Below are 23439 nucleotides of genomic sequence, written 5' to 3'. Positions count from 1 at the left end.
ATAGACTGGATTAGTGCGTGCGCACACCTTAATACATCTGAAACTGTGGATATACCTTCTTTTTTTTAGAAAGTAATCCACACAACTCTTAATACATAAAGCCCCAGGTGTGAAGGGTGTTCAGAAGTGGAGTTACGATGCATATCGCTAGCTACTGCTAAAGTTGATTAATTCCAGTAATTGTATTCAAAAACTGAAACTTTTATATTATATACATTCATTACTCACAAACTATATTTTTTGTATTTTTCTTTTAATTTTGATAAATATAACTGACAACTAATAAAAATGCCAAATTCAGTCTCCCAGAAAATGTGAATGTTATTTATGACCAATTAAAAAAAGCTTTTTAGAAATGTTGGCCTACTTGAAAGTATGAACTTTAATTAAAGTATGAACATGTAGAGCACTCAATACTTGGTCAGGGCTCCTTTGGCCGGAACTACTGCAGCAATACGGCGTGGCACGCAGCCGATCAGTCTGTGACACTCCTGAGGTGTTATGAGAGCCCAGGTTGCTCTGATAGTCGCCCTCAGCCGCCACATCATGGTGTGTGGGTGAATGTGACGTATAATGTAAAACACTTTGGGTATCATTCCAGGTATAGTAAAGCACTGTAAAAATACAGACCATTTACCATTTCAGCTCTTTTGCATTGCTGGGTCTGGCGTATCGCATTTTCCTCTTGACAATACCCCATAGACGTTTTATGTGGTTGAGGTCAGGCGAATTTGCTGGCCAACTAAGCCACTACACTGTGTGCTGGGGCCAAGTCCTGTTGTTTAGCAGCGGGAAGCTTGAAGTGCTCTAAAACTTCCTAGTAGACATCTACAGTGACCTTGGGCCACAGAAAACAGTGGACCAACACCAGCAGATGATGTGGCACCCCCAAAACATCACTGACTATGGAAACTAACTGTAAATCGACTCCATTCCACACCGTATCGCTGCAGTAATTCAGGCAAAAGGAGTCCTCATCAAGTCTTCAGTGTTGGACATGTTCATACTTTGTGTTCAAACTTTTCTGTTGGCCAACATTTCTAAAAAAAAAAATTTTTTTTATTGGTCACAAGTAATATTCAAATTTTCTGACACACTGAATTTGGGATTTTCATTAGTTTTCAGTTATAATCATCACCAAATAACATTTTAAATATATATATGTGATTAGTCTGTGTTTACTGAATGTATAAAGTTAGGGTGTCAAATAAAAATAGATTTTTGAATGAATTGAGATTCTTACTTCGATTATCAATCGATTCAGCAAAATCAAAATTGATTAAAAAATAATATATATTTTTTTTAATCTGTCCTATCCACCCACTCAGGAAAATCATGTTGATGGAGATGCCCATATCTGCTGTACACATTTACTTTAGAAAAGAGTAGTGTTGGATACTTCTGTTGCCTTATTTTTGTAGTTGACATTATAAAATGTTTGGATAGAATCGAATCGCTATGCCGTAGAATCGAATCGAATCATGTGGTGCCCAAAGATTCAAAGCCCTATAGTATACAATATACACGTTTCACTATTTGAATGAAATAAATACACTTTTTGGTCAGATTCTAATTTATTCAGCAGCACCTGTAATGTGTTTATGAGCGAGGGCCAAAAGGTATTAATGGCAGAATACAACAAATAAAAACATGTACCTGAAACACTGATATGTAAAATAGTCTGTAAATTCCAAAAATAGGAACCAGATACAGTCTTAGTGATTAAGCTGACAATATCTGTAAACAGTTTTTTTCATAATCAATGTCTTTTTTGATTTCTTTTTTTATCTAGTCTATTTAAATGGACCTGGCCACATCTGTATTCTACCCCAATAATTTGACAGACCGTATGTGAAGCTTACTTTCCAACCTTTAACAATGAGATTGTAAAAAAAAACCTTCAAACAATCATTTAAGTTACAAGGTGAGGGAATTTCATAAAGTACCTACCAATATTCCAACTTTTGCAAAATACAAGATGTCAACCGTATGTCTAAATGGGCTGAAAAGCATCCTTTTATCAATACATGTCGAATAGCACATTCCAAAGCCTGGTTTCAGTTGTTGGACTTTTATGAATTTGTTAAAACATTTAAGTGTAGGGTATGGTATGTGCTCAAGTTTTTTTGTTTTTTTTACTTGTCATTCTCCCCTACTGCCAGTTAAATGTTTGTACCAAAATAGTCATCTATTAAAAAACTTTGTTGAGTGCCTCTCCTGGTGTCATTTACAGCTGTGTTGCTTCTCTGCTTCGTAAGTTTACTGTAACCACACTTAACAAATACTGTTTAAAGAAATAAGTAACTCTGGGGCAAAACAGACAATGGATGTTTTTTCTTTACTAAAGCTTGATAAGAACCAACTGGTGTTAATATAAGTAATTTACTGTATATCTAAATCAACTGTTAGCAATGACCATGTTTATAGCATTGTCCTATCCTGGAGCTATTGTTTTTTTCTATACATTGGTACCTCGTTTCCCAAAGCATTGGAAAACCAAATAAATTTTCCCCAAAAACGTATATAATAAAAAGATATTAACACAAAAAACAATTGTATTAGGAATTGTTATAGTTTTACTTGGAGAAGGAAGATTTGGACGGGAGAGCTAAATAAACATTACCTTTGAAATTTGCTACAAGTTCTTTCTTGAACTTAATGTTTCTCACCTTTGTCAAAGTGCTGGCACTTGCAACTTTTTTGGTCCCATGGCAGCTTATTTTGCAGTCTTATTCAATAAAAAAATGCACAACCTTGTTGTTTATCCATGAATGGGGTAAATAAAGATGAAGATAAAATAAATAGAAAAAAAGATAATTAAGCTGTTTTTGTATCAATTTTCGCCTAAACTCCCCTGAACACATTTTCTTAGAAGATTATCTTATACGATTGTCCTGTGGTCTTGAGTGTGTTAAAAGCGAATTTCCAAAACAGGTTGGGGTTGACATTCATAAAAAAATTTACTTGTTCAATATTTACAACCAAAAGTTGACGACCCCTTAGTCGCTTGAGTCTCAATATAATACAAATGATTGACTTTGACTTTGTCTAGTCTTTTCTTTGTATTTCAGTTTTGAATTTTTCTGTCAAAAATATTCCCAATGTCACCGTCATTCCCTGCCTGTATGTCCTCTTCCATGTTGCGTATTGTGTATTATGGTTGTTGCAATCCTTATTACCGTACTATGTTTCTTTGTTTTTGTGATCACATTTAATTATGTGAGGTTTTTGGCTTGGAGGACCACTTTCTACGGCATAGCAGGAGCTAGGCAGTGCCTCTCTGAAGGTCTGAGTGGTAGGAATAAAGTGACTAATCGGTGGTGGATATAATCGTTATTAGGGTTGAAACGACGCGTCGACGCCATCGGTTACGTAAATACGTCGACGCCGTTTTTGTGCTTCGACGCGTCGCATATTTACGTCACACTACCATCATGGCGGAGCGCAAAGCAGACGATGCGAGCGGTGGAGCGAGGGGAAAAAAGCACGCCAAAAGTCGTCAAAAGTGTGGGAGTATTTCAATAAACGGCCTAAGAAGAAACGCTACTTTTACTCCGCTACTTTTATCTACATTCAGCTCGCTACTCGCTACTAATTTTTATCGATCTGTTAATGCACACTTTGTTTTGGTCTGTCAGACAGACCTTCAAAGTGCCTGCCTTACTGGTGACGTTTCACTCCGTTCCACCAATCAGATGCAGTCACTGGTGACGTTGGACCAATCAAACAGAGCCAGGTGGTCACATGACCTGACTTAAACAAGTTGAAAAACTTATTGGGGTGTTGCCATTTAGTGGTCAATTGTACGGAATGTGTACTGTATTGTGCAATCTACTAATAAAAGTTTCAATCAATCAATCAAAAGTGTGAAGGAAAAAAGACTATTTTTTATTTCAACCGTATATCCCGTCAAAAGCCTAAAGACTGACTGCACAGTTCCTGTCTTCACAATAAAAGTGCCGCTCCATCGCGCCGCGCTTTCAAAATAAGAGTCTCCGAAAGCCAGCGCAAACAAGCTAGCAAGCTACGGAGTTTGCCGCCTATTTATTTCTTGTAAAGTGTATAAAAACGAATATGGAAGATGGACAAATAAGATGCCAAAAACCAACCACTTTCATGTGGTATTAGACAGAAAGGAGGAACTTTTTTTCTCCTCCATTTGAAAACGTGGACGTTATAAGCAATACTGTCTGTTTACAATCAATGCAAGTCATCAGAATCAGGTAATACACCAACTTATATTCTTGTCTTCATGAAAGAAAGGAATCTATATGTGTTAAACATGCATGTATATTCATTAAAACACCTTTAACATGTAAACAAAAATGGCAAAATAAATAAATATAAATTATATACTGTATATATCAATGTATGTATATATATGTGTATATATATATATATATGTGTGTGTGTATATATATATATATATGTGTGTGTGTATATATACATGTATATATATATATGTGTGTATATATGTGTATATATATATATATATATATATATATATATATATATATATATATATATATGTATATATATATGTGTGTGTGTGTGTATTTATATATGTATATGTATGTATATATATGTATATATATATATATATATATATATAAAATCTCCTGATGATTGAGGGAACCCCCCTCATGAAACAGGCCTGTAGAGATGAAATAGTTTTGTGATTTTTTTTCCCACACATACATATATATATATATATATATATATATATATATATATATATATATATGATATATGTGTGTGTATGTTACTCATCAGTTACTCAGTACTTGAGTAGTTTTTTCACAACATACTTTTTACTTTTACTCAAGTAAATATTTGGGTGACTACTCCTTACTTTTACTTGAGTAATAAATCTCTAAAGTAACAGTACTCTTACTTGAGTACAATTTCTGGCTACTCTACCCACCTCTGCTAATAATGTTGTTGTATGCACAACGGCTATAAACGAACATTTGAAAAGAAAACACCCGACAGCGTTCTTAACATCACCATCAACTAGTCAATCGTCCGCGTGAGTATACGTTGTCATCATTACACAAAAACATGAATGTGTCATTTGTATCTGCGTTGTAAATTCATAAACTAAAACACTGTTTCGCTCTGAGAGGAGCGTTTGGCCTGCCTGTTCAGTGTTTACAAAGACGCGCTCCTCTTTAACGCTAACGTTAATTAGTTGTGCAAATACCTTTTACAACATTAACAGTTACATATACTATGTACAAACGAACAATTAACTTTCACTTTAATCATACTATCATTGTTGTGTTATTAAGCAAAATAAGCAATACTTTTACTTTTGTTGAAATGTTTACACTGTTGTTACAGAATATTTCGTTTTGCACTTTTTTGTATTGGATGTTTATCTTTATTTTTGCACATTTTAAAGCAAAATAAGCAATACTTTTACTTTTGAAATGCTTATACTATTGCAGAATATTAAGATTTGCACTGGATGTTTACTTTTATATTTGCACATTAAAAAGCAAATAAGCTACTTTTAATTTTGTTAAATGTTAAAAGTTTTAAATGTTTACAGAATATTTTGTGATGTTGTTGTCAATGTTGACTGAGTGGCCATACTTTTTTTTTGTAAATAAAAGCCATGCCTTTTGAAAAAACTGGCCTACATTTATTTTTTCGTCTTCATTTTAAATAAAAAAAAATAATCGTTAAAAGGAAAAATAATCTATAGATTAATCGAAAAAAATAATCTATAGATTAACCGATTAATCGAAAAAAATAATCTATAGATTAATCGATAGAAAAATAATCGTTAGCTGCAGCCTTAATCGTTATGTATGTTGTGCTATTTGCGCACAGTGACACATGACGTTCAAAACTGTTAAATTACAGATTTGTTTCTTATGTGTAGAGTCTGGAAGAGATAATAAACCATCTCAGATTTAGAAAATCTTTGTGTACCCCACTTAATTTAAGAAGAACTTAACAAAAGAACTACCGAGTCAACCATGGCAACAAAGCTCGGGGAGAATGACTTCCATGTGGGAAGAAAAGGGGGCAGAACAGGCTCACGGCCATGTTTTGTAAAAAATCCGTTACAAACACAGTTGAACTCAGTGTTTTAATACCACGACAAGACTGGGTCACCAGCTGGTGTAATTCTTTATTTGGGCACTTGATTCTGCGTAAAGATACTCGGGCAAATTGACTGTAGGCCTTTGTTTGTACAATAACCTAGACGGCATATGAAAAGCTGGGCAAACCTATTGTGTGAACATTTTCATCGAAAACCGAATCCTACGAAATGCGGGGCGTAGGAAAACAAAGGTAACGATGTATTTTAAACTGTTTGCCTTTTTCTGTCAGGTTCACAGATCCCAAGCTCCTCAACCACTCTTCTGAGGATCACTTGGTCCACAGTCAGGAGGAAGAGTTTGCTCTGAGCTTTGAGGGCCATCATTCACCAGGGTTCACCATCCACACACCCAGCCCTTTGCCTCCATCTTCTCCACAACAACCTCCACAAATCAAAGAAAAATTCCCAACACCCAAGCTATTTAGTCCAAGCAAGCTCAGCTTCAATGTAAGAAATTATTATAAATCTGTCATCAGACCCACTCCTTATAGTTCCATTTTGTTTACTTGCTGTTCATGCTCTTCTTCTGTCCAGCCCTCCCAACCAGGAGGCAACAGTATGAACCTGTCAGACCTACCTACCTTCACTCCGAGTACCTTCCCTCCCAGTGCTTTCAACTATGAGCGGCCAAGACATTTTATTCAGTCGCAGTCAGCCTTCCAGGCGCCCAGTTATGACAGTGTAATGAGAGAGGCTCAGGAAAACCAGAATAATTCCCAGGAGACCCAAATGAGTTCCAAGCATAGTTCAAATGTTGCTGAAGTGCAAGGTCAATCTAGAATGTCTTCACAAAGTAACTCCGTGTCAAGGTCCTTGTCTCAGCCTCAGTCACAGTTTCAGTCAATGAGCCTCAGTCATAATCAAACACCAAATGGGACAAACAAGTCTTCCCCCTCCTCATCCGGTCTGAGTTCCCCCACTTTGGCTTCCTCTGCCGCTCATCTCAACTCCTTTGCTGCCTCATCCTCGTCCCCTAATTCACGCAGGACCATGCGCTCTTCCATAACCCTCACCCCCAGTGTCCCGAGTGCTTGCGGCTTTGGCAGCGCTACCCTACCAGCCAATCAGGACACCATGTCAGCTCCCGCTGCTTTTCTCTGCTCCGTTCTGCCCTCCCAATCCTCACAGTCCTCCTTCTCAACCTACTCTTCCAAACTGTCCCCTAACGCCAACTTTACCCCTTCTTCCACCTCCCCATCCAGGTCTCCACTAGCTCCTTCTAGCCCTTGTCTCCCTATGAAGGCTGCCCCCTCTTCATCCTCCCTCCCACAACAGCCTTCTCCATTGTCCCCTTCCTTCCCACACTCCAACCTTTCTCCCACCTCCTCTTCGCTCCCACTACCCAACACCTCTGATAATCATAACAGTGTTCCTCCTGCTGTGGTCTCCCTGCCAACCATCTACAAGGGGACGTCTAACACGTGAGTAAACATCAGATTCACATTCATGTTCATTATTATACACCTGCTACGCAATGGTTGTTCAAAAATCCATAATAGATCATGCCTTTCCATGGTCCAAACCAGTCTAAAAATGACTGTCTCCATGTCCCTGTACAAACACCTAATGGCTCTGAATGTCAAGCTTGTTGGCTCACAAAATGTTTTGTAAGAAGCAATTCTGTTACTCTTCTCTCAGTAGGAACATACATTTAAACACCAGTTAAAGACTCTTGTGTTTCCTCGATTATCGCAGAGGGGTTACGTTCCAGAATCCCTGTAGTAAATTAATTTCTGTAAAGTAGGGATGCTTTTTTTAATCTTAGAGTGTATATGAATATTAATTGCTTTTAAAGTCTTTACAAGCCTTCCACACACCTTTCACACACACTTACACTTTATATGCTCTTTAAACCAGTGGTTCTTAACCTGGGTTCTATCGAACCCTGGGGGTTCGGTGAGGCGGTCTCAGGGGTTGTCTTGACCGCCGCGGCGGAGGTCAAGACACACCGGACTCATCGTGTAAAAAAAAAACTTCTCCCTATCAGCAAATTATGGATACCCCCAGTCTTTGCGAGCAATCCTTTTCGAGGGTGCTGGACATAAAAACGAAGAAAAGGAACAGACCTTGCTGTGAAAAGGACATGAGAGTGGCTCTTGCCTTGGGTGAAGCCACGCATATCTATACTGGTCTCTCAAAGGCAACAGCAGAAGTCATACTGATTTGCAGGTGTGTAATTTGTTCTGAGTTCATGCACTGTGTTGGTTTTGTTATTTGAACAAGGTGATGTTCATGCACGGTTAATTTTCTGCACCAGTAAAAAAAACATAAATTTGTTTTGGATTTGAAAAAAATAAATAAAAAATGATTTTTCACTAAAGAAGGGTTCGGTGAATGCACATATGAAACTGGTGGGGTTCGGTACCTTCAACAAGGTTAAGAACCACTGCTTTAAACACTTCATATACTTTTTGTAATTTTTAACTTGAACCCTATAATGGGACTCAAATCTCAATTGTAATTTAATATCTGCGATGCACTGAGACCGTAGGATGTAAACCCCAAAGTGGGATACTCTCTTCCAATGACTGAATTAACATACACAATTATATCTTTTTACCTCGTTTTTTTCTTTTTATCCCAGTCTTCCTAAGCCCATTCTCAAGAAGACTGTAGCTTCTCGGCCATCTTCTTCTCGCTCAACAGATGAAGACATTCAGGGTTCGAAAGATGCTCTCATCCAGGATCTGGAAAAGAAGCTACGCTCAAAAGAGGCCAGGAGGAGAAACAGCCAAGTTTGTGATTTTGTCTTTCAAACATGCTAAAAGAAAACATCATGTATCAACATAAGGTTTGTTTTACATTTGACAGAAACTTTCCTATGAGGAGCGTATGGCTCGAAGGCTGCTAGGTCCAGACAACGCAAACTACATGGTTGACCAAGACAGTTTTTCAGACTCACAACTTGACCAGGTGCTGATAAATTGTCTAAAGACAGTGGAATGGTTTGTTGCAGCGTTTGGCATGTATATTGCTTTTGCCCAGTACCCATCAGCTTTCAGCATTCATTATGTTAATAAGAGGCTAAGTAAGAGCCAGTTTCCCTGTCAGGGCCTCTTGGGCCTGTTTTTTATCCGCTTTCTGAGAATGACACTATGGTATTGTCGACAACAAGCCTATTGTTTCTGACAAACACACAAATTCAATGTGAAAACCAGCAATTAACCAAGTGGTTTTCTGTTGCAGCCAGATTCACCAGAAGGAAGACACACTGGTGGTCTATGGTGAGCACAAGTATATGGTTATTAACCTAATTGTGTTTGGACTTTGGGAACTGGGGTTGAAATTAAGTTCCTTGGCATTATTGCGATCCGTTTTTGGCCCATGTCATGAGGTAGATCTTTTTAGGTTTCTGCTGTCTGTTTAAATGTGTTATAAACCTTGTCTATTCTGGCCACTTATTTTTTATTCCGGTATATTTTTCTTCCTCCCTCTAGCGGCCACTAATAATACATAAATACAATATATTAAACAATAAAATGTTTTGCAATGATGCATAATGTTGATTGAGTTTTACCCCTAAATTTGTGTTGCGTTGCGGCTGTGCTGCGTGTTTGCTCCGTGTTAATCCTACAATCACCAGCTGCATGCAGAGCAGCGTTGGCTCTGCCAGACAGCTGAAGTGAAGTCGTTGCGGTGAAATCGTGCATATTCTTGCGAGACAATTTTTGTGTTATTTTTGTTGCCTGTTTCAACAACGCAGGAACAGCAGTTTTTAGCCAACTTAGTCAATAAATGATATCCAAACATATTATAGTGACAGTTGCACTGAAGAGTTGTCCGGCAATGAATCATTAGTCAATGATTGGTCTCCTGCAGGGGGAAGCACCACTCTGGGACAGATGAGCGGGGCAATGAGGGATCAGCTATCCAGGAAAAATGCTACGCCCCTCGCTTCATGCAGGTCCCTCAAGACCTCACTGTGGAGGAGGGACGCTTCTGCAGGATTGACTTCAAGGTGAGACACACTGGAATCATCACTTTTCAAATATGTTCATTTGTGTTTAGGAGATTGTCTTAGTAAAAGAAGAGTCAAAAGTTTTTCTGTACAATAGGTTGGTGGACTCCCAACCCCGGACGTCTGCTGGTACCTGGATGGTAAAGCCATCCGTCCAGATGACTACCATAAGATGCTGGTGTGTGAGAAAGGAATGCATTCATTCATCATTGAGATCGTCACAGTGCACCATGCTGGCGTGTACGAATGTGTGGCCAGGAACCGTGCTGGAGAAAGCAGATTCACCTTGAGGCTTGATGTTATAGGTAACATGTAATTACTTTCTCTAATACGTGTATGAAAATGTTGAGACAACTTTATAAAATGTATTTTTTTTCTATAGAAAAGACACCATGATTTCAGGACTTCTTCAGATTTGTTGTGGGAAATATACTGAAAATACAACTAATAATTGTATATCCTGCACCTTAGCAATGGTTTGTAACTCACACCTGTTACAGTCATGCCTCTGTTGATCCTTTTAGCAAAGTTTTTGTCAAGGGATATTCTACCAGATCAGCTCAACTGTATTATGGGTGTATTCAGAGTAAACCTTGAACACAACATCCTCAAAGTGCACACTAATTATTTCTGTTTTTTAACTTTCTTTCTCGCATTAAATTATATGATTTACATTTATCCTGACATTAATTGGCTTTAACCATTTTTACTGAAGTTAACTTTGCTCTCTATAAAATTATTACAATGTCTTATTGCAGCCCAAATAATTTTTTCATATGAAGTCATTTTGTGTTTTAGCCTGCCTGAACTTATAAAAGCTGAGAAGATCAACTCAACTCCTGAAGATTTTACTGAGTTTTATTTCACACTTTAACTTTTTACAGGTTAAATTGATAACTTCAAACCTTGAGAAGAAATACTACCCAATAACACTCAGCATTATTCAATGCTCAGGAAATAGCAACAGTGTATATTAGAAACAACTAATCATTACATAGCATTGGTGTCTACAGTATTCTCAAGTTGGAATCAATTTAATTGTCTTCTAAACTCTAACTTTAATGTGATGGAAAGTTTATACAAATACAGGGTGACCAAAAACACATAACCCACAAATATTTGAATAAATCTGTTATATAAATTTATATTTTCTTTTTCAGTTGATATTGTGCAATAAATATTGGAATAATAATCTTACCCAAAATGTCTTGGTCAACCAAAAGAGGCCTATTCCCCCAACAAATCCTACTTTATAGTGCAAGCAAATTTTCAGATGGTTCTTCATCAAAAAGCAGATTTTTTTTTTTGACAGGGTTGTAAAGTCCAGAGACTATGGGACTGTTCAAAGTCTCCATTGTAAAATCCCAAAGTAGAGTCTGACAGGGTATCCGTGGGGTCTTAAGTCCAAAAATTTGAATTTAAGGCTTTAAAGTGTCTAAACTACTCCTAAAATATAAAAGGTCTCAAATATGATTTCGAAATGTTTTTAAAAATCTATTTACAGTACTTTCATTTAAAACACGCATTAAACTTGCTTTTAAATGTTTTGATTCTTGAGGATGCTATAACATGTATAAAATGGAACTAAAGTAGGCTACCTGTGCTGCCCGGTCAGAATTAGTCACTCACCACCTAGTTTGCTGTGCTGCAGCTTAGCATAGCAGTGGAAAAAACTAAACAAAAGCCCACGGCAAAGCCGCATTATATGCATAAGATGGGTAAGTGCAAGTTTAACGATTTATGGCTCCAGAACGATCAATTTAATGCATGCTTACAGCCGGTGGATGGAAATGTCTAAAGTGTTTAGGACCCGGATGTGGAGCCATCGAGGAGGGAAGTGTTTGTAAACATTGTGGTGAGAGTGAATGGATTGATAATGTAAAAGTCAAAAATCTGGGATAAATCTTAATAGCTGCTGAAACACCACAAACACTTGCACAACTATAAAAGGATTAACTTAACCTGAACACGAACATACACAATAGCACCAGCATGTTGTTAATTTTCAATAGTTATAACAGCATTATTTACATAACTCTCGTCCCGTGTCCTAAACAGCCGAATAGCGTTGCAAATAATAGCGTCCTCTGCCGCGACTCGTTTAGAAGTTGCACAATCCATCTTCACGAAGGTATTGTCCTCTGGTTTATAAGTAAAACATCCATTAAAAGTAAACTAATGATTCTGAATGATTAGTTCCAGTGTAGACAAAGATGGCGATGTTCTGGTTGTCGTCACTCTTCACAAGAAGGAAATATAGTATCTAGTCAACAACAACTGCAGTTGCTCCTTCTGAGGACACTGCCCCCTACTTTTATGGAAGAGAATTACAATTTTGGCGCAATCCCTCACGGAAGAACCATAAGTCAAACAAGACGCCATCAGAAGGGACGCCAGCTACGTGACGGAAGGGGATACGCCAGGTTTAAGGAGTGTTATGTCGGTAAAGTGGTGCCAATTGCCAAAGGAGATTAATATGAGATGTTTACTAGTGAAATCATACTAACGTATCGTAAGCACACGCTAATTTCTCTGTAGTAATACTGTATTCATAGCAGTAAATCTATTTAAAACATAATTATTATTTATATTATGTATTCCAATAATTCCAGGTCAGCTTTTAATGCCTAATCTTTTCTCCCAACTGTATACAGCAACTGACATTAAAAACTATAAAGGTTGTCTGTTTAGTGTTTACACTTAGTTTATTGTGGGGTCAGGAAAGCAAGGAAGATTTGCGATGGTCATGCTTAAAACGAACATAGTCCTTGTTTATTAGCAATATGTTTTCCAAAAAGTCACAAAAAACACGTAAAAATGTATTCATACATACCAGATACAAAATGAGCATAGACATTTGTTTATCCACATTATTCACAAGCTGTTATAATCGCCTTTTTCTCTTTTAGACAATCGCTCTTTTGTTTTTCACAACTTTGTGCAGATACAGTAGTTGTATCTGCTCAATTCTGACAGCTGCAAAAATACTGCAAAAGTTAACCATTTAGCTTTAGCAGAGATGCTAACATCTTTCACAGACTTATATTGTTGTGCTTTCCTCTACCATTGCTGACATGCTGGTTGTTACATGAAAACACTTGATATGAAGCACACTGCACTTTTTGCAAGAAAACACGTCTATGGCAAATCTGAAAATTGGCTATGTTTGCTAATATTTTTTTCAACTAGTTTACATTAGAAAGTCTTCTAGTGTATAGTTAATTTACCATTTTGTTTTCCAATGTGAAAGAGCAGTGAATTAATTCGTATACTTACACTTCATTCTGGCCCCTCTGATTATCCTTTGTCTTTGTACTTTTTTGTCTATATGTATATGAAATGGTCTTAAATTATATTCACTATGGTCTTAAAAAGTCTTAAATTTGACTTGTTGAAACCTCCAGAGACCCTGGACCAAGTAGCTGACAATTTTTGCGAAATGCACGTTTTCCTCCAATGCCGCAGTGCCCATTTAGAGCATCTTTGGGAACAGACATGACTTTTAAGCAAAGTGACCAAGATAACTGGAACTTTGGGGAATGATCGTACAAAGATTTTCTTGAAATTTGCTGGACCTTTTTTAGGATTTAATAACATTTTAATGGGTTCTGTTTTCTGGGTCACCTTGTTGCAATATAAGCATCATCATACAAACTGATAACTATCAGTGCTATCATATTGTCAACATTAATAATATATTGTCAAATACAAGTATGTGTAAAAAAATTTGAATATCATAAACAAGTTCATACATTGCATCCGGAAAGTATTCACAGGGCTTCACTTTTTTCAACATTTTGTTGTTAGACTTATTCCAAAATGGAATCAATTCATTTTTGTCTTCAAATACTCAATACTCCATAATGACAATGTGAAATGTTGCTTTTTAAAGAAATGTATTAAAAATAAAAACCTAAGATCACATGTACAAAAATATTCACAGGCTTTGCTCAATACTTTGTTGATGCGCCTTTGGCAGCATTTACAGTCTCAAGTCTTTTTGAATAAGATGCCACAAGCTTGGCACACCTATCTTTGGGTTGTTTCACCCATTCCTATTTGCAGCACCTCTCAAGCTCCATCAGGTTGGATGGGATGCGTCTATGTTCAGCCATTTTCATATCTCGAGAGATATTCAATCCGATTCAAGTCTGGGCTCTGGTTGGGCCATTTAAGGACATTCACAGAGTCCCTGTGATATCTTAGCTGTGAGCTTAGGGTCGTTGTCCTGCTGGAGGATGAGCCGTTGCCCCAGTCTGAGTTCAAGACCTCCCTGGAGCAGGTTTTCTACCAGGATGTTCCTGTACATTGCTGCATTCATCTTTCCCTCTAGACTGGTCTCCCAGTTACTGCCGCTGAAAAACATCCCCACAGCATGATGCTGCCACCACCATGCTTCACTGTAGGGATTGTATTGACCTGGTGATGAGCGGTGCCTGGTTTCCTCCAAACATGACACCTGGCATTCACACCAAAGACTTCAATCGTTGTCTCATCAGACCAGAGAATTATGTTTCTCATGGTTTAAGTATTTTAAGTGAATTTTGGCAAACTTGCGTATGAATGGCTTCCGTCTGGCCACTCTACCATACAGGCCTTATCGGTAGATTGCTCTCTCCACAGAGGAATGCTCTAGCTCTTACAGAGTGACTATCGGGTTCTTGGTTACCTCCATGACTATGGCCCTTCTGTCCTAATCGCTCAGTTCTAAGAAGAGTCCTGGTGGTTCCAAATGTCTTCCATTTCGGGATGATTGAGGCCACTGTGTTCATTGAGACCTTCAAGGCAGCAAATATTTTTCTGTACACTTCTCCAGATGTGTGCCTCGATACAATCCTGTCCTGGAGGTCTACAGACAATTCCTTTTAACTTCAGCCTTGGTTTGTGTTCTTATATGGAGGTGTTTGCCTTTCCTAACCACGTCCAACCAACTGAATTTACCGGCTGCAGGAACATCTCAAGGATGATCAGTTGAAGCAGGCTGACCCTGAGCTCACTTTTGAGCTTCATTGCAAAGGCTCTAAATATTTTATTTTTATTTTGTATTTTTAATACATTTTCTACAAACTTTAAAAACGCTTACATTGTCATTATGGGGTATTGTGTGTAGAATGTTTTAGGTAAGGCTGTAATATGACAAAATATGGAAAAGGTGAAGCTGTATCTTTGTCATTCATTTCAGAAAGTGAAACATATATAGATATTGTGAAATATTCCAACGGTTGATGACTATCTTGGAGATCATGAAAAGGAATAGTAAAAAAAAAGGTTACATTTTTGAAAGTCTGGTGTATTCAGGTAAGTAACTCAAAACCTTGCAAATGTTTATTGAGCTTTTCAGTGGTCTCTGAGTGTGGGTCAATAGGTTACACAATCCTTGGAAAGATTGCTGACTTGACAGATATCTAGAAGACTGTCATTGACAACTTCCTAAGGATAAGCCACAAAAGGTAATTACTGAAGAATGTGTTCTATTCAAGCATATTCAGTGAAGGTTAAGTGGAAGGAAAAGGCTCAGCAGCAAAAAAAAGGATAACAGCAGCCTTGAGGATTGTCAAGCAGAATTCATTCAAGAATGTGTTGGAGCTTCACAAGAAGTGGACTGAGGCTGGAGTCCGAGCATCAAGAAGCACTGCACACAAATATCCTCCTTTTATGCTACAACTGTCACATTTCTCATGTCAAGCCACAACGTCTGAAGCGTCTTAGAGGAAAAAGAACTAGACTGTTGCTCAGTGGTTCAATGCCCCTTTCGGAATAAAGTAAATGTTTAATATCATTTGGAAACCTAAGGTCTCAGAGTCTGAAGGAAGAGTAGAGAAGCGCACAATCCATGATTCTTGAAGTGCAGTGTGAAGATGATTTGGGCTGCCATGTCATCTACTGGTGTTGCTTCACCGTGTTTCTCAAGTCTACAAAGCTACCGACACATTTTACAGCTTCATGCTTTCTGCTGACAAGCTTTATTTTTCATTTGTCAGCGTCACACCTGCCCCTGGTTCAACGACAATGTTCTTACTGCTTGATTGTTCCAGCCTGAATTTACCCCAATAAAGAATCTATAAGGCAGGGGAGCCCGAAGTATACTAAAGTAATGTCCGATCATTACCTTATAAAATTCGAAGTTCTGACTCATTGTCAACAAACTAATAATAATAATAACTGCTATAGCAGCCGCAACATTAATACCGCCACAACGATGACTCTTGCTGACCTACTGCCTTCGGTAATGGCACCATTCCCAAATTATGTCGGCTCTATTGATAACCTCACTAACAACTTTGACAATGCCCTGCGCAAAACCATTGATAGTATAGCACCGCTAAAACAAAAAAGGGCCCCTAAAAGGCGCACCCCATGGTTTACAGAGGAAACCAGAGCTCATAAATTATCATGTAGAAAGTTGGAACGCAAATGGCGCGCGACCAAGCTTGAGGTTTTCCATCAAGCATGGAGTGATAGTTTAATATCGTATAAACGCATGCTTACCTTAGCTAAAGCTAAATATTACTCAAATCTCATCCGCCTCAACAAAAACGACCCTAAATTTTTGTTTAGTACAGTAGCATCGCTAACCCAACAAGGGACTCCTCCCAATAGCTCCACCCACTCGGCAGATGACTTTATGAATTTCTTTAATAAGAAAATTGAACTCATTAGAAAGGAGATTAAAGACAACGCATCCCAGCTACAACTGGGTTCTATGAACACAGATACAACTGTATCTACGACAGATACTGCAATACAAAATAGTCTCTCTCTTTTTGATGAAATAACATTAGAGGAACTATTACAGCGTGTAAGTGGGATAAAACAAACAACATGTTTACTTGACCCACTTCCTGGGAAACTTATCAAGGAGCTTTTTGTATTATTAGGTCCATCAGTGCTAAATATTATAAACTTATCACTTTCCTCTGGCACTGTTCCCCTAGCATTCAAGAAAGCGGTTATTCATCCTCTGCTCAAAAGACCTAACCTTGATCCTGACCTCATGGTAAACTACCGACCGGTGTCCCACCTTCCCTTTATTTCGAAAATCCTCGAAAAAATTGTCGCACAGCAGCTAAATGAACACTTAGTGTCTAACAATCTCTGTGAACCTTTTCAATCCGGTTTCAGGGCAAATCACTCTACGGAGACAGCCCTCGCAAAAATGACTAATGATCTACTGCTAACGATGGATTCTGATGCGTCATCTATGTTGCTGCTTCTTGATCTTAGCGCTGCTTTCGATACCGTCGATCATAATATTTTATTAGAGCGTATCAAAACACGTATTGGTATGTCAGACTTAGCTTTGTCGTGGTTTAACTCTTATCTTACTGACAGGATGCAATGCGTCTCCCATAACAATGTGACCTCGGACTATGTTAAGGTAACGTGCGGAGTTCCTCAGGGTTCGGTTCTTGGCCCTGCACTCTTTAGTACTTACATGTTGCCGCTAGGCGACATCATACGCAAATACGGTGTTAGCTTTCATTGTTATGCTGATGACACCCAACTCTACATGCCCCTAAAGCTGACCAACACGCCGGATTGTAGTCAGCTGGAGGCGTGTCTTAATGAAATTAAACAATGGATGTCCGCTAACTTCTTGCAACTCAACGCCAAGAAAACGGAAATGCTGATTATCGGTGTTGCTAAACACCGACATTTATTTAATAATACCACCTTAACATTTGACAACCAAACAATTACACAAGGCGAATCAGTAAAGAATCTGGGTATTATCTTCGACCCAACTCTCTCGTTTGAATCACACATTAAGAGTGTTACTAAAACGGCCTTCTTTCATCTCCGTAATATCGCTAAAATTCGTTCTATTTTATCCACTAGCGACGCTGAGATCATTATTCATGCGTTCGTTACGTCTCGTCTCGACTACTGTAACGTATTATTTTCGGGTCTCCCTATGTCTAGCATTAAAAAATTACAGTTGGTACAAAATGCGGCTGCTAGACTTTTGACAAGAACAAGAAAGTTTGATCATATTACGCCTATACTGGCTCACCTGCACTGGCTTCCTGTGCACTTAAGATGTGACTTTAAGGTTTTACTACTTACGTATAAAATACTACACGGTCTAGCTCCGTCCTATCTTGTCGATTGCATTGTACCATATGTCCCGGCAAGAAATCTGCGTTCAAAGAACTCCGGCTTATTAGTGATTCCCAGAGCCCAAAACAAGTCTGCGGGCTATAGAGCGTTTTCTATTCGGGCTCCAGTACTATGGAATGCCCTCCCGGTAACAATTAGAGATGCTACCTCAGTAGAAGCATTTAAGTCCCATCTTAAAACTCATTTGTATACTCTAGCCTTTAAATAGCCCCCCTGTTAGACCAGTTGATCTGCCGTTTCTTTTCTTTTCTCCTCTGCTCCCCTTTTCCTTGAGGGGGGGGGGGGGGGGGGGCACAGGTCCGGTGGCCATGGATGAAGTGCTGGCTGTCCAGAGTCGGGACCCGGGGTGGACCGCTCGCCTGTGCATCGGCTGGGAACATCTCTGCGCTGCTGACCCGTCTCCGCTCGGGATGGTGTCCTGCTGGCCCCACTATGGACTGGACTCTTACTATTATGTTGGATCCACTATGGACTGGACTCTCACAATATTATGTCAGACCCACTCGACATCCATTGCTTTCGGTCTCCCCTAGAGGGGGGGGGGGTTACCCACATATGCGGTCCTCTCCAAGGTTTCTCATAGTCATTCACATCGACGTCCCACTGGGGTGAGTTTTTCCTTGCCCGTGTGTGGGCTTTGTGCCGAGGATGTCGTTGTGGTTTGTGCAGCCCTTTGAGACACTTGTGATTTAGGGCTATATAAATAAAGATTGATTGATAAAGATTGAAGTATTTGACCCAAAGAGCATTTTGTTTGGCCCGCAAAATTTAATATTGATACTGACTTCTTTCAAGCTCAGAATCATTGATGACTAATAAGTAGCCGGTTAAAGGGAGTTTATTTACATTCAGACTACCGTAGTTTCTAGTATATAAGCCGCACCCACTAAATTTTGAAAGAAAAGTATTTTTATCATATATAAGCTGCACCGGAACATACGCCACAGATGCACTTTATTGCCAAAAGTATTTGGCCACCCATGCAAATGATGAGAATCAGGTGTCCTAATCACTTGGCCCGGCCACAGGTGTATAAAATCAAGCACTTAGGCATGGAGACTTTCTACAAACGTGTGAAAGAATGGGCCGCTCTCAGTGATTTACAGCGTGGAACTGTCATAGGATGCCACCTGTGCAACAAATCCAGTCGTAAAATGTCCTCGCTCTTAAATATTCCAAAGTCAACTGTCTGCTTTATTATAAGAAAATGGAAGAGTTTGGGAACAACAGCAACTCAGCCACAAAGTGGTAGGCCACGTAAACTGAGAGTGGTCAGCGGATGCTGAAGCGCATAGTGCAAAGACTTTCTGCTTTCTGTTGCTACAGAGCTCCAAACTTCATGTGACCTTCCAATTAGCCCACGTACAGTACGCAGAGAGCTTCATGGAATGGGTTTCCATGGCCGAGCAGCTGCATCTTAGCCATATATCATCAAGTCCAATGCAAAGCGTCGGATGCAGTGGTGTAAAGCATGTCGCCACTGGACTCTAGAGCAGTGGAGGCGAGTTCTCTGGAGTGATGAATCACGCTTTTCCATCTGGCAATCTGATTGACCAGTCTGGGTTAGGAGGTTGCCAGGAGAACGCTACATTTCGGACTGCATTGTGCCGAGTGTGAAATTTGGTGGACAAAGAATTCTGGTGTGGGGTTGTTTTTCAGGAGTTGGGCTTGGCCCCTTTGTTCCAGTGAAAAGAACTTTGAATGCTCCAGGATACCAAAACATTTTGGACAATTCCATGCTCCCAAACTTGTGGGAACAGTTTGGAGCGGGGCCCTTCCTCTTCCAACATGACTGTGCACCAGTGCACAAAGCAAGGTCCATAAAAACATGGATGACAGAGTCTGGTGTGGATGAACTTGACTGGCCTAAAACACCTTTGGGATGAATTAGAACGGAGACTGAGAGCCAGGCCTTCTCGACCAACATCAGTGTGTGACCTCACCAATGCGCTTTTGGAAGAATGTTCGAAAATTCCTATAAACACACTCCGCAACCTTGTGGACAGCCTTCCCAGAAGAGTTGAAGCTGTAATAGCTGCAAAAGGTGGACCGATATCATATTGAACCCTATGGGTTAGGAATGGGATGGCACTTCAAGTTCATATGTGAGTCAAGGCAGGTGGCCAAATACTTTTGGCAATATAGTGTATATACTGGTATGTTGTGAATTGAGATATTGACATGAATAGAGTTTGTAAATGTGTATTTGCATACTTTATTGTAAATTAGGCAGTACAACAGCTATTCTAGCAAAACCGAAAAGTCATTGATGTCTTTATTAATCGGTTATGGGATGAATAAGATTTTCTCCTTTTTATTAAGGTTCAAGATGTTTATCAGGATTCTTCTTCCTTGTACTTTGTGAACACTTTGAGTTTGAACAGTTTCCTAAAGTGGATCATTTCAGTACATGGTTTGATTTCGTTGCTTAATACATTCCATAATTTAGCCTTTAGTGAGGGAAAAATCCATATTTTAGCCACACCTTTGCATAAGCCGCAGGGTTCAAAGCTTGGGGAAAAAGTTTCAACTAAAAGTCCGAAAAATACGGTGTTTATTTTACCCTTAAAATCGCTGTTTGGCCAATTTGAACATTTTCACTTTGGCCCTTGTAGGCAAAACATTTGGACACACCTGCCATACGGTATGGTCAAGAGGAAGACGATGAACGCCACACCCAACAATTGTATTGATGCAATAATTTGTGCAAAAGGAGGCCCAACCAAGTATTGATCGCACATACATGGACATACTTTTCACAAGCATTTTAGACTATCCTAGTTTTGTCTATCTAATTTTATATATAGACACGCATTTTTTGGTATATATAAATTCAATTAAAATTGCAAGAATTGCAATATTTCTCTGTACAATGCATATATCATAAGTTTCACTTTCTGAAATGACAAAATATTCCAAAATGTCCATTTTTTCAGATGTCCATGTAGAACCTTCGCAAATAAAAGTTAAAAAACTTGAAGAAATGTCTATAAAGATGTGAAATGTAGCTATTTCTTCGCCTCTTTTGCAGCCCAGGAGGCTCTGCGTCCTCCCACCTTTGTTCAAAAGATGTCCAACTCCAGAGCTCTTGAGGGCGACACTGTGAGATTAGAATGTAAAGTAGACGCTTCTCCCCCTCCACAACTCTTCTGGAAGAAGGATAAAGACATGCTGCGCATTGACCCAAATAGAATGAGGTGAGCCACAGTGTTGCACTCTAATAAATCTGTTTTTTAAAATGTCTTTTTGCATGCATATTCGCTCTTTGGATCGTGCAACCTTGTCTCTTGTGCAGTCTATACCAGGATGGATCGGGCCGACAGTGCTTGTTGATAGACCGAGTGACCAAGTCTGATGCTGGCTGGTACACACTGTCTGCCATCAATGATGCGGGCATGTCCACATGCAACGCCAGGCTGGATATAAGCTGTGAGTTATTGGTATTATCATTCAACTACATGTCACATACACAAAGTGAAGGCATTGCTTTATGCTTTTATCTATCGCCTGATTTGCACATTTTTGCAGTGAAATAACTTTTATTGCAGTATTTTGAGGAAGTGTGCGTATTGTCCTCCCAGCATGCATTGTGTTTGTGTGGCTCGCACAGTGGGTGAGAAAGTGGTTCGAGTTGATGACCCTCCTTTCTCTTTGTGTGTGGGCAAAATGAGATTACCGTATTTTTCGGACTATAAGTCGCAGTTTTTTTTCATAGTTTGGCCGGGGGGTGCGACTTATACTCAGGAGCGACTTATGTGTGAAATTATTAACACATTACCGTAAAATATCAAATAATATTATTTAGCTCATTCACGTACGAGACTAGACGTATAAGATTTCATGGGATTTAGCGATTAGGAGTGACAGATTGTTTGGTAAACGTATAGCATGTTCTATATGTTATAGTTATTTGAATGACTCTTACCATAATATGTTACGTTAACATACCAGTTGGTTAATTATGCGTCATATAACGTACACTTATTCAGCCTGTTGTTCACTATTCTTTATTTATTTTAAATTCTTTATTTATTTTAAATTGCCTTTCAAATGTCTATTCTTGGTGTTGGCTTTTATCAAATACATTTCCCCAAAAATGCGACTTATACTCCAGTGCGACTTATATATGTTTTTTTTCCTTCTTTATTATGCATTTTCGACCGGTGCGACTTATACTCCGGTGCGACTTATACTCCAAAAAATACGGTAGTACACTAAAAAAAAACTCTGAGAGCACAGACCTCCAAATAGTAAAGAATCCTTTTTCACCAAGTACCACCTCAGAAAAAACTTGGCTCTCCAAGCACCACCATAATGACAAAACATTGAAATATAGTAGTTTAGTAGGGCTAAGTATTCATTTTTTTTAACAAGTATATTTGATATTTTTACACACAGTTTGAACAGTAACACTGTGTTTGAGGAAAATAAAACACTGTAATTTCCGATGCCGCCATCAAACATTCTAAAATGTGGATGAATTGTGATGAATCCTTCTTAATCTAAACCAGTGTCTCTCCAAGGAAGTGAAGTGAATTATATTTATATAGTGCTTTTCTCTAGTGACTCAAAGCGCTTTTACATAGTGAAACCCAATGTCTAAGTTACATTTAAACCAGTGTGGGTGGCACTGGGAGCAGGTGGGTAAAGTGTCTTGCCCAAGGACACAACGGCAGTGACTAGGATGGCGGAAGCCGGGATCGAACCTGGAACCCTCAAGTTGCTGGCACGGCCACTCTACCAGCCGAGCTATGCCGCCCCAAGGACCACCTTAGGTTTTATTTAACAAGCTAATTCAACATTTTTGGCCACCGTAACATTACACACAGTTTGAACAGTAACACTGTGTTTGAATATAGGAAAATAAAACACTGTACTTTAACCAAGTGATTCTTTGACGTACCACTGAATTGGAGACCGCGTACCATTCGTGGTAGTAGTTTAAGAATCACTGCTTTTGGGAAATCCGTATCGCCCCCAAAATCTCAAAACATTATTTTATTTCTGACGTGTGATACCTCGTGTGTAAACATTTTATTTCTGACGTGTTCATTGAGAGCCGGACCAGAGATGGTTCCATGTGTCCCAACGTTGGTGAAAGACAAACCACGCGAGCAAAAACCTGCTTGATCATGACAATCTTATGTGTGAGACCTGCTAAGACTCGGTTTTAAGAAAAAATACTAAAAAGGAGTGAAATTAACTATATCACTATTAACTATATTGACCTGCTCAGTGGCCTTGT

At 38.9% G+C, this 23439-nt stretch overlaps 1 protein-coding gene across 3 annotated transcripts in view; it reads left to right on the top strand.

The window, feature by feature from the left end:
* Positions 1 to 23439, top strand: part of myot (myotilin) — a 70562-nt gene that overhangs the window by 42135 nt on the left and 4988 nt on the right. For 2 of the 3 annotated variants that reach the window (XM_061927950.2, XM_061927951.2), the window contains exons 9-17: positions 6346 to 6562; positions 6650 to 7536; positions 8700 to 8850; positions 8927 to 9028; positions 9302 to 9339; positions 9935 to 10073; positions 10171 to 10378; positions 21226 to 21391; positions 21490 to 21623. In XM_061927950.2, coding sequence (XP_061783934.2) covers positions 6346 to 6562; positions 6650 to 7536; positions 8700 to 8850; positions 8927 to 9028; positions 9302 to 9339; positions 9935 to 10073; positions 10171 to 10378; positions 21226 to 21391; positions 21490 to 21623 — 2042 coding nt within the window. Of the gene's footprint in view, positions 1 to 6345; positions 6563 to 6649; positions 7537 to 8699; positions 8851 to 8926; positions 9029 to 9301; positions 9340 to 9934; positions 10074 to 10170; positions 10379 to 10455; positions 10804 to 21225; positions 21392 to 21489; positions 21624 to 23439 lie in introns of those variants that run through there. The other variant, XM_061927952.2, reaches the window with a different exon arrangement.

Source organism: Nerophis lumbriciformis, linkage group LG35 (assembly GCF_033978685.3).
Source record: "Nerophis lumbriciformis linkage group LG35, RoL_Nlum_v2.1, whole genome shotgun sequence".
Classification (NCBI taxonomy): Eukaryota; Metazoa; Chordata; class Actinopteri; order Syngnathiformes; family Syngnathidae; genus Nerophis; species Nerophis lumbriciformis.
This window is presented reverse-complemented; position numbering and strand designations above follow the sequence as displayed.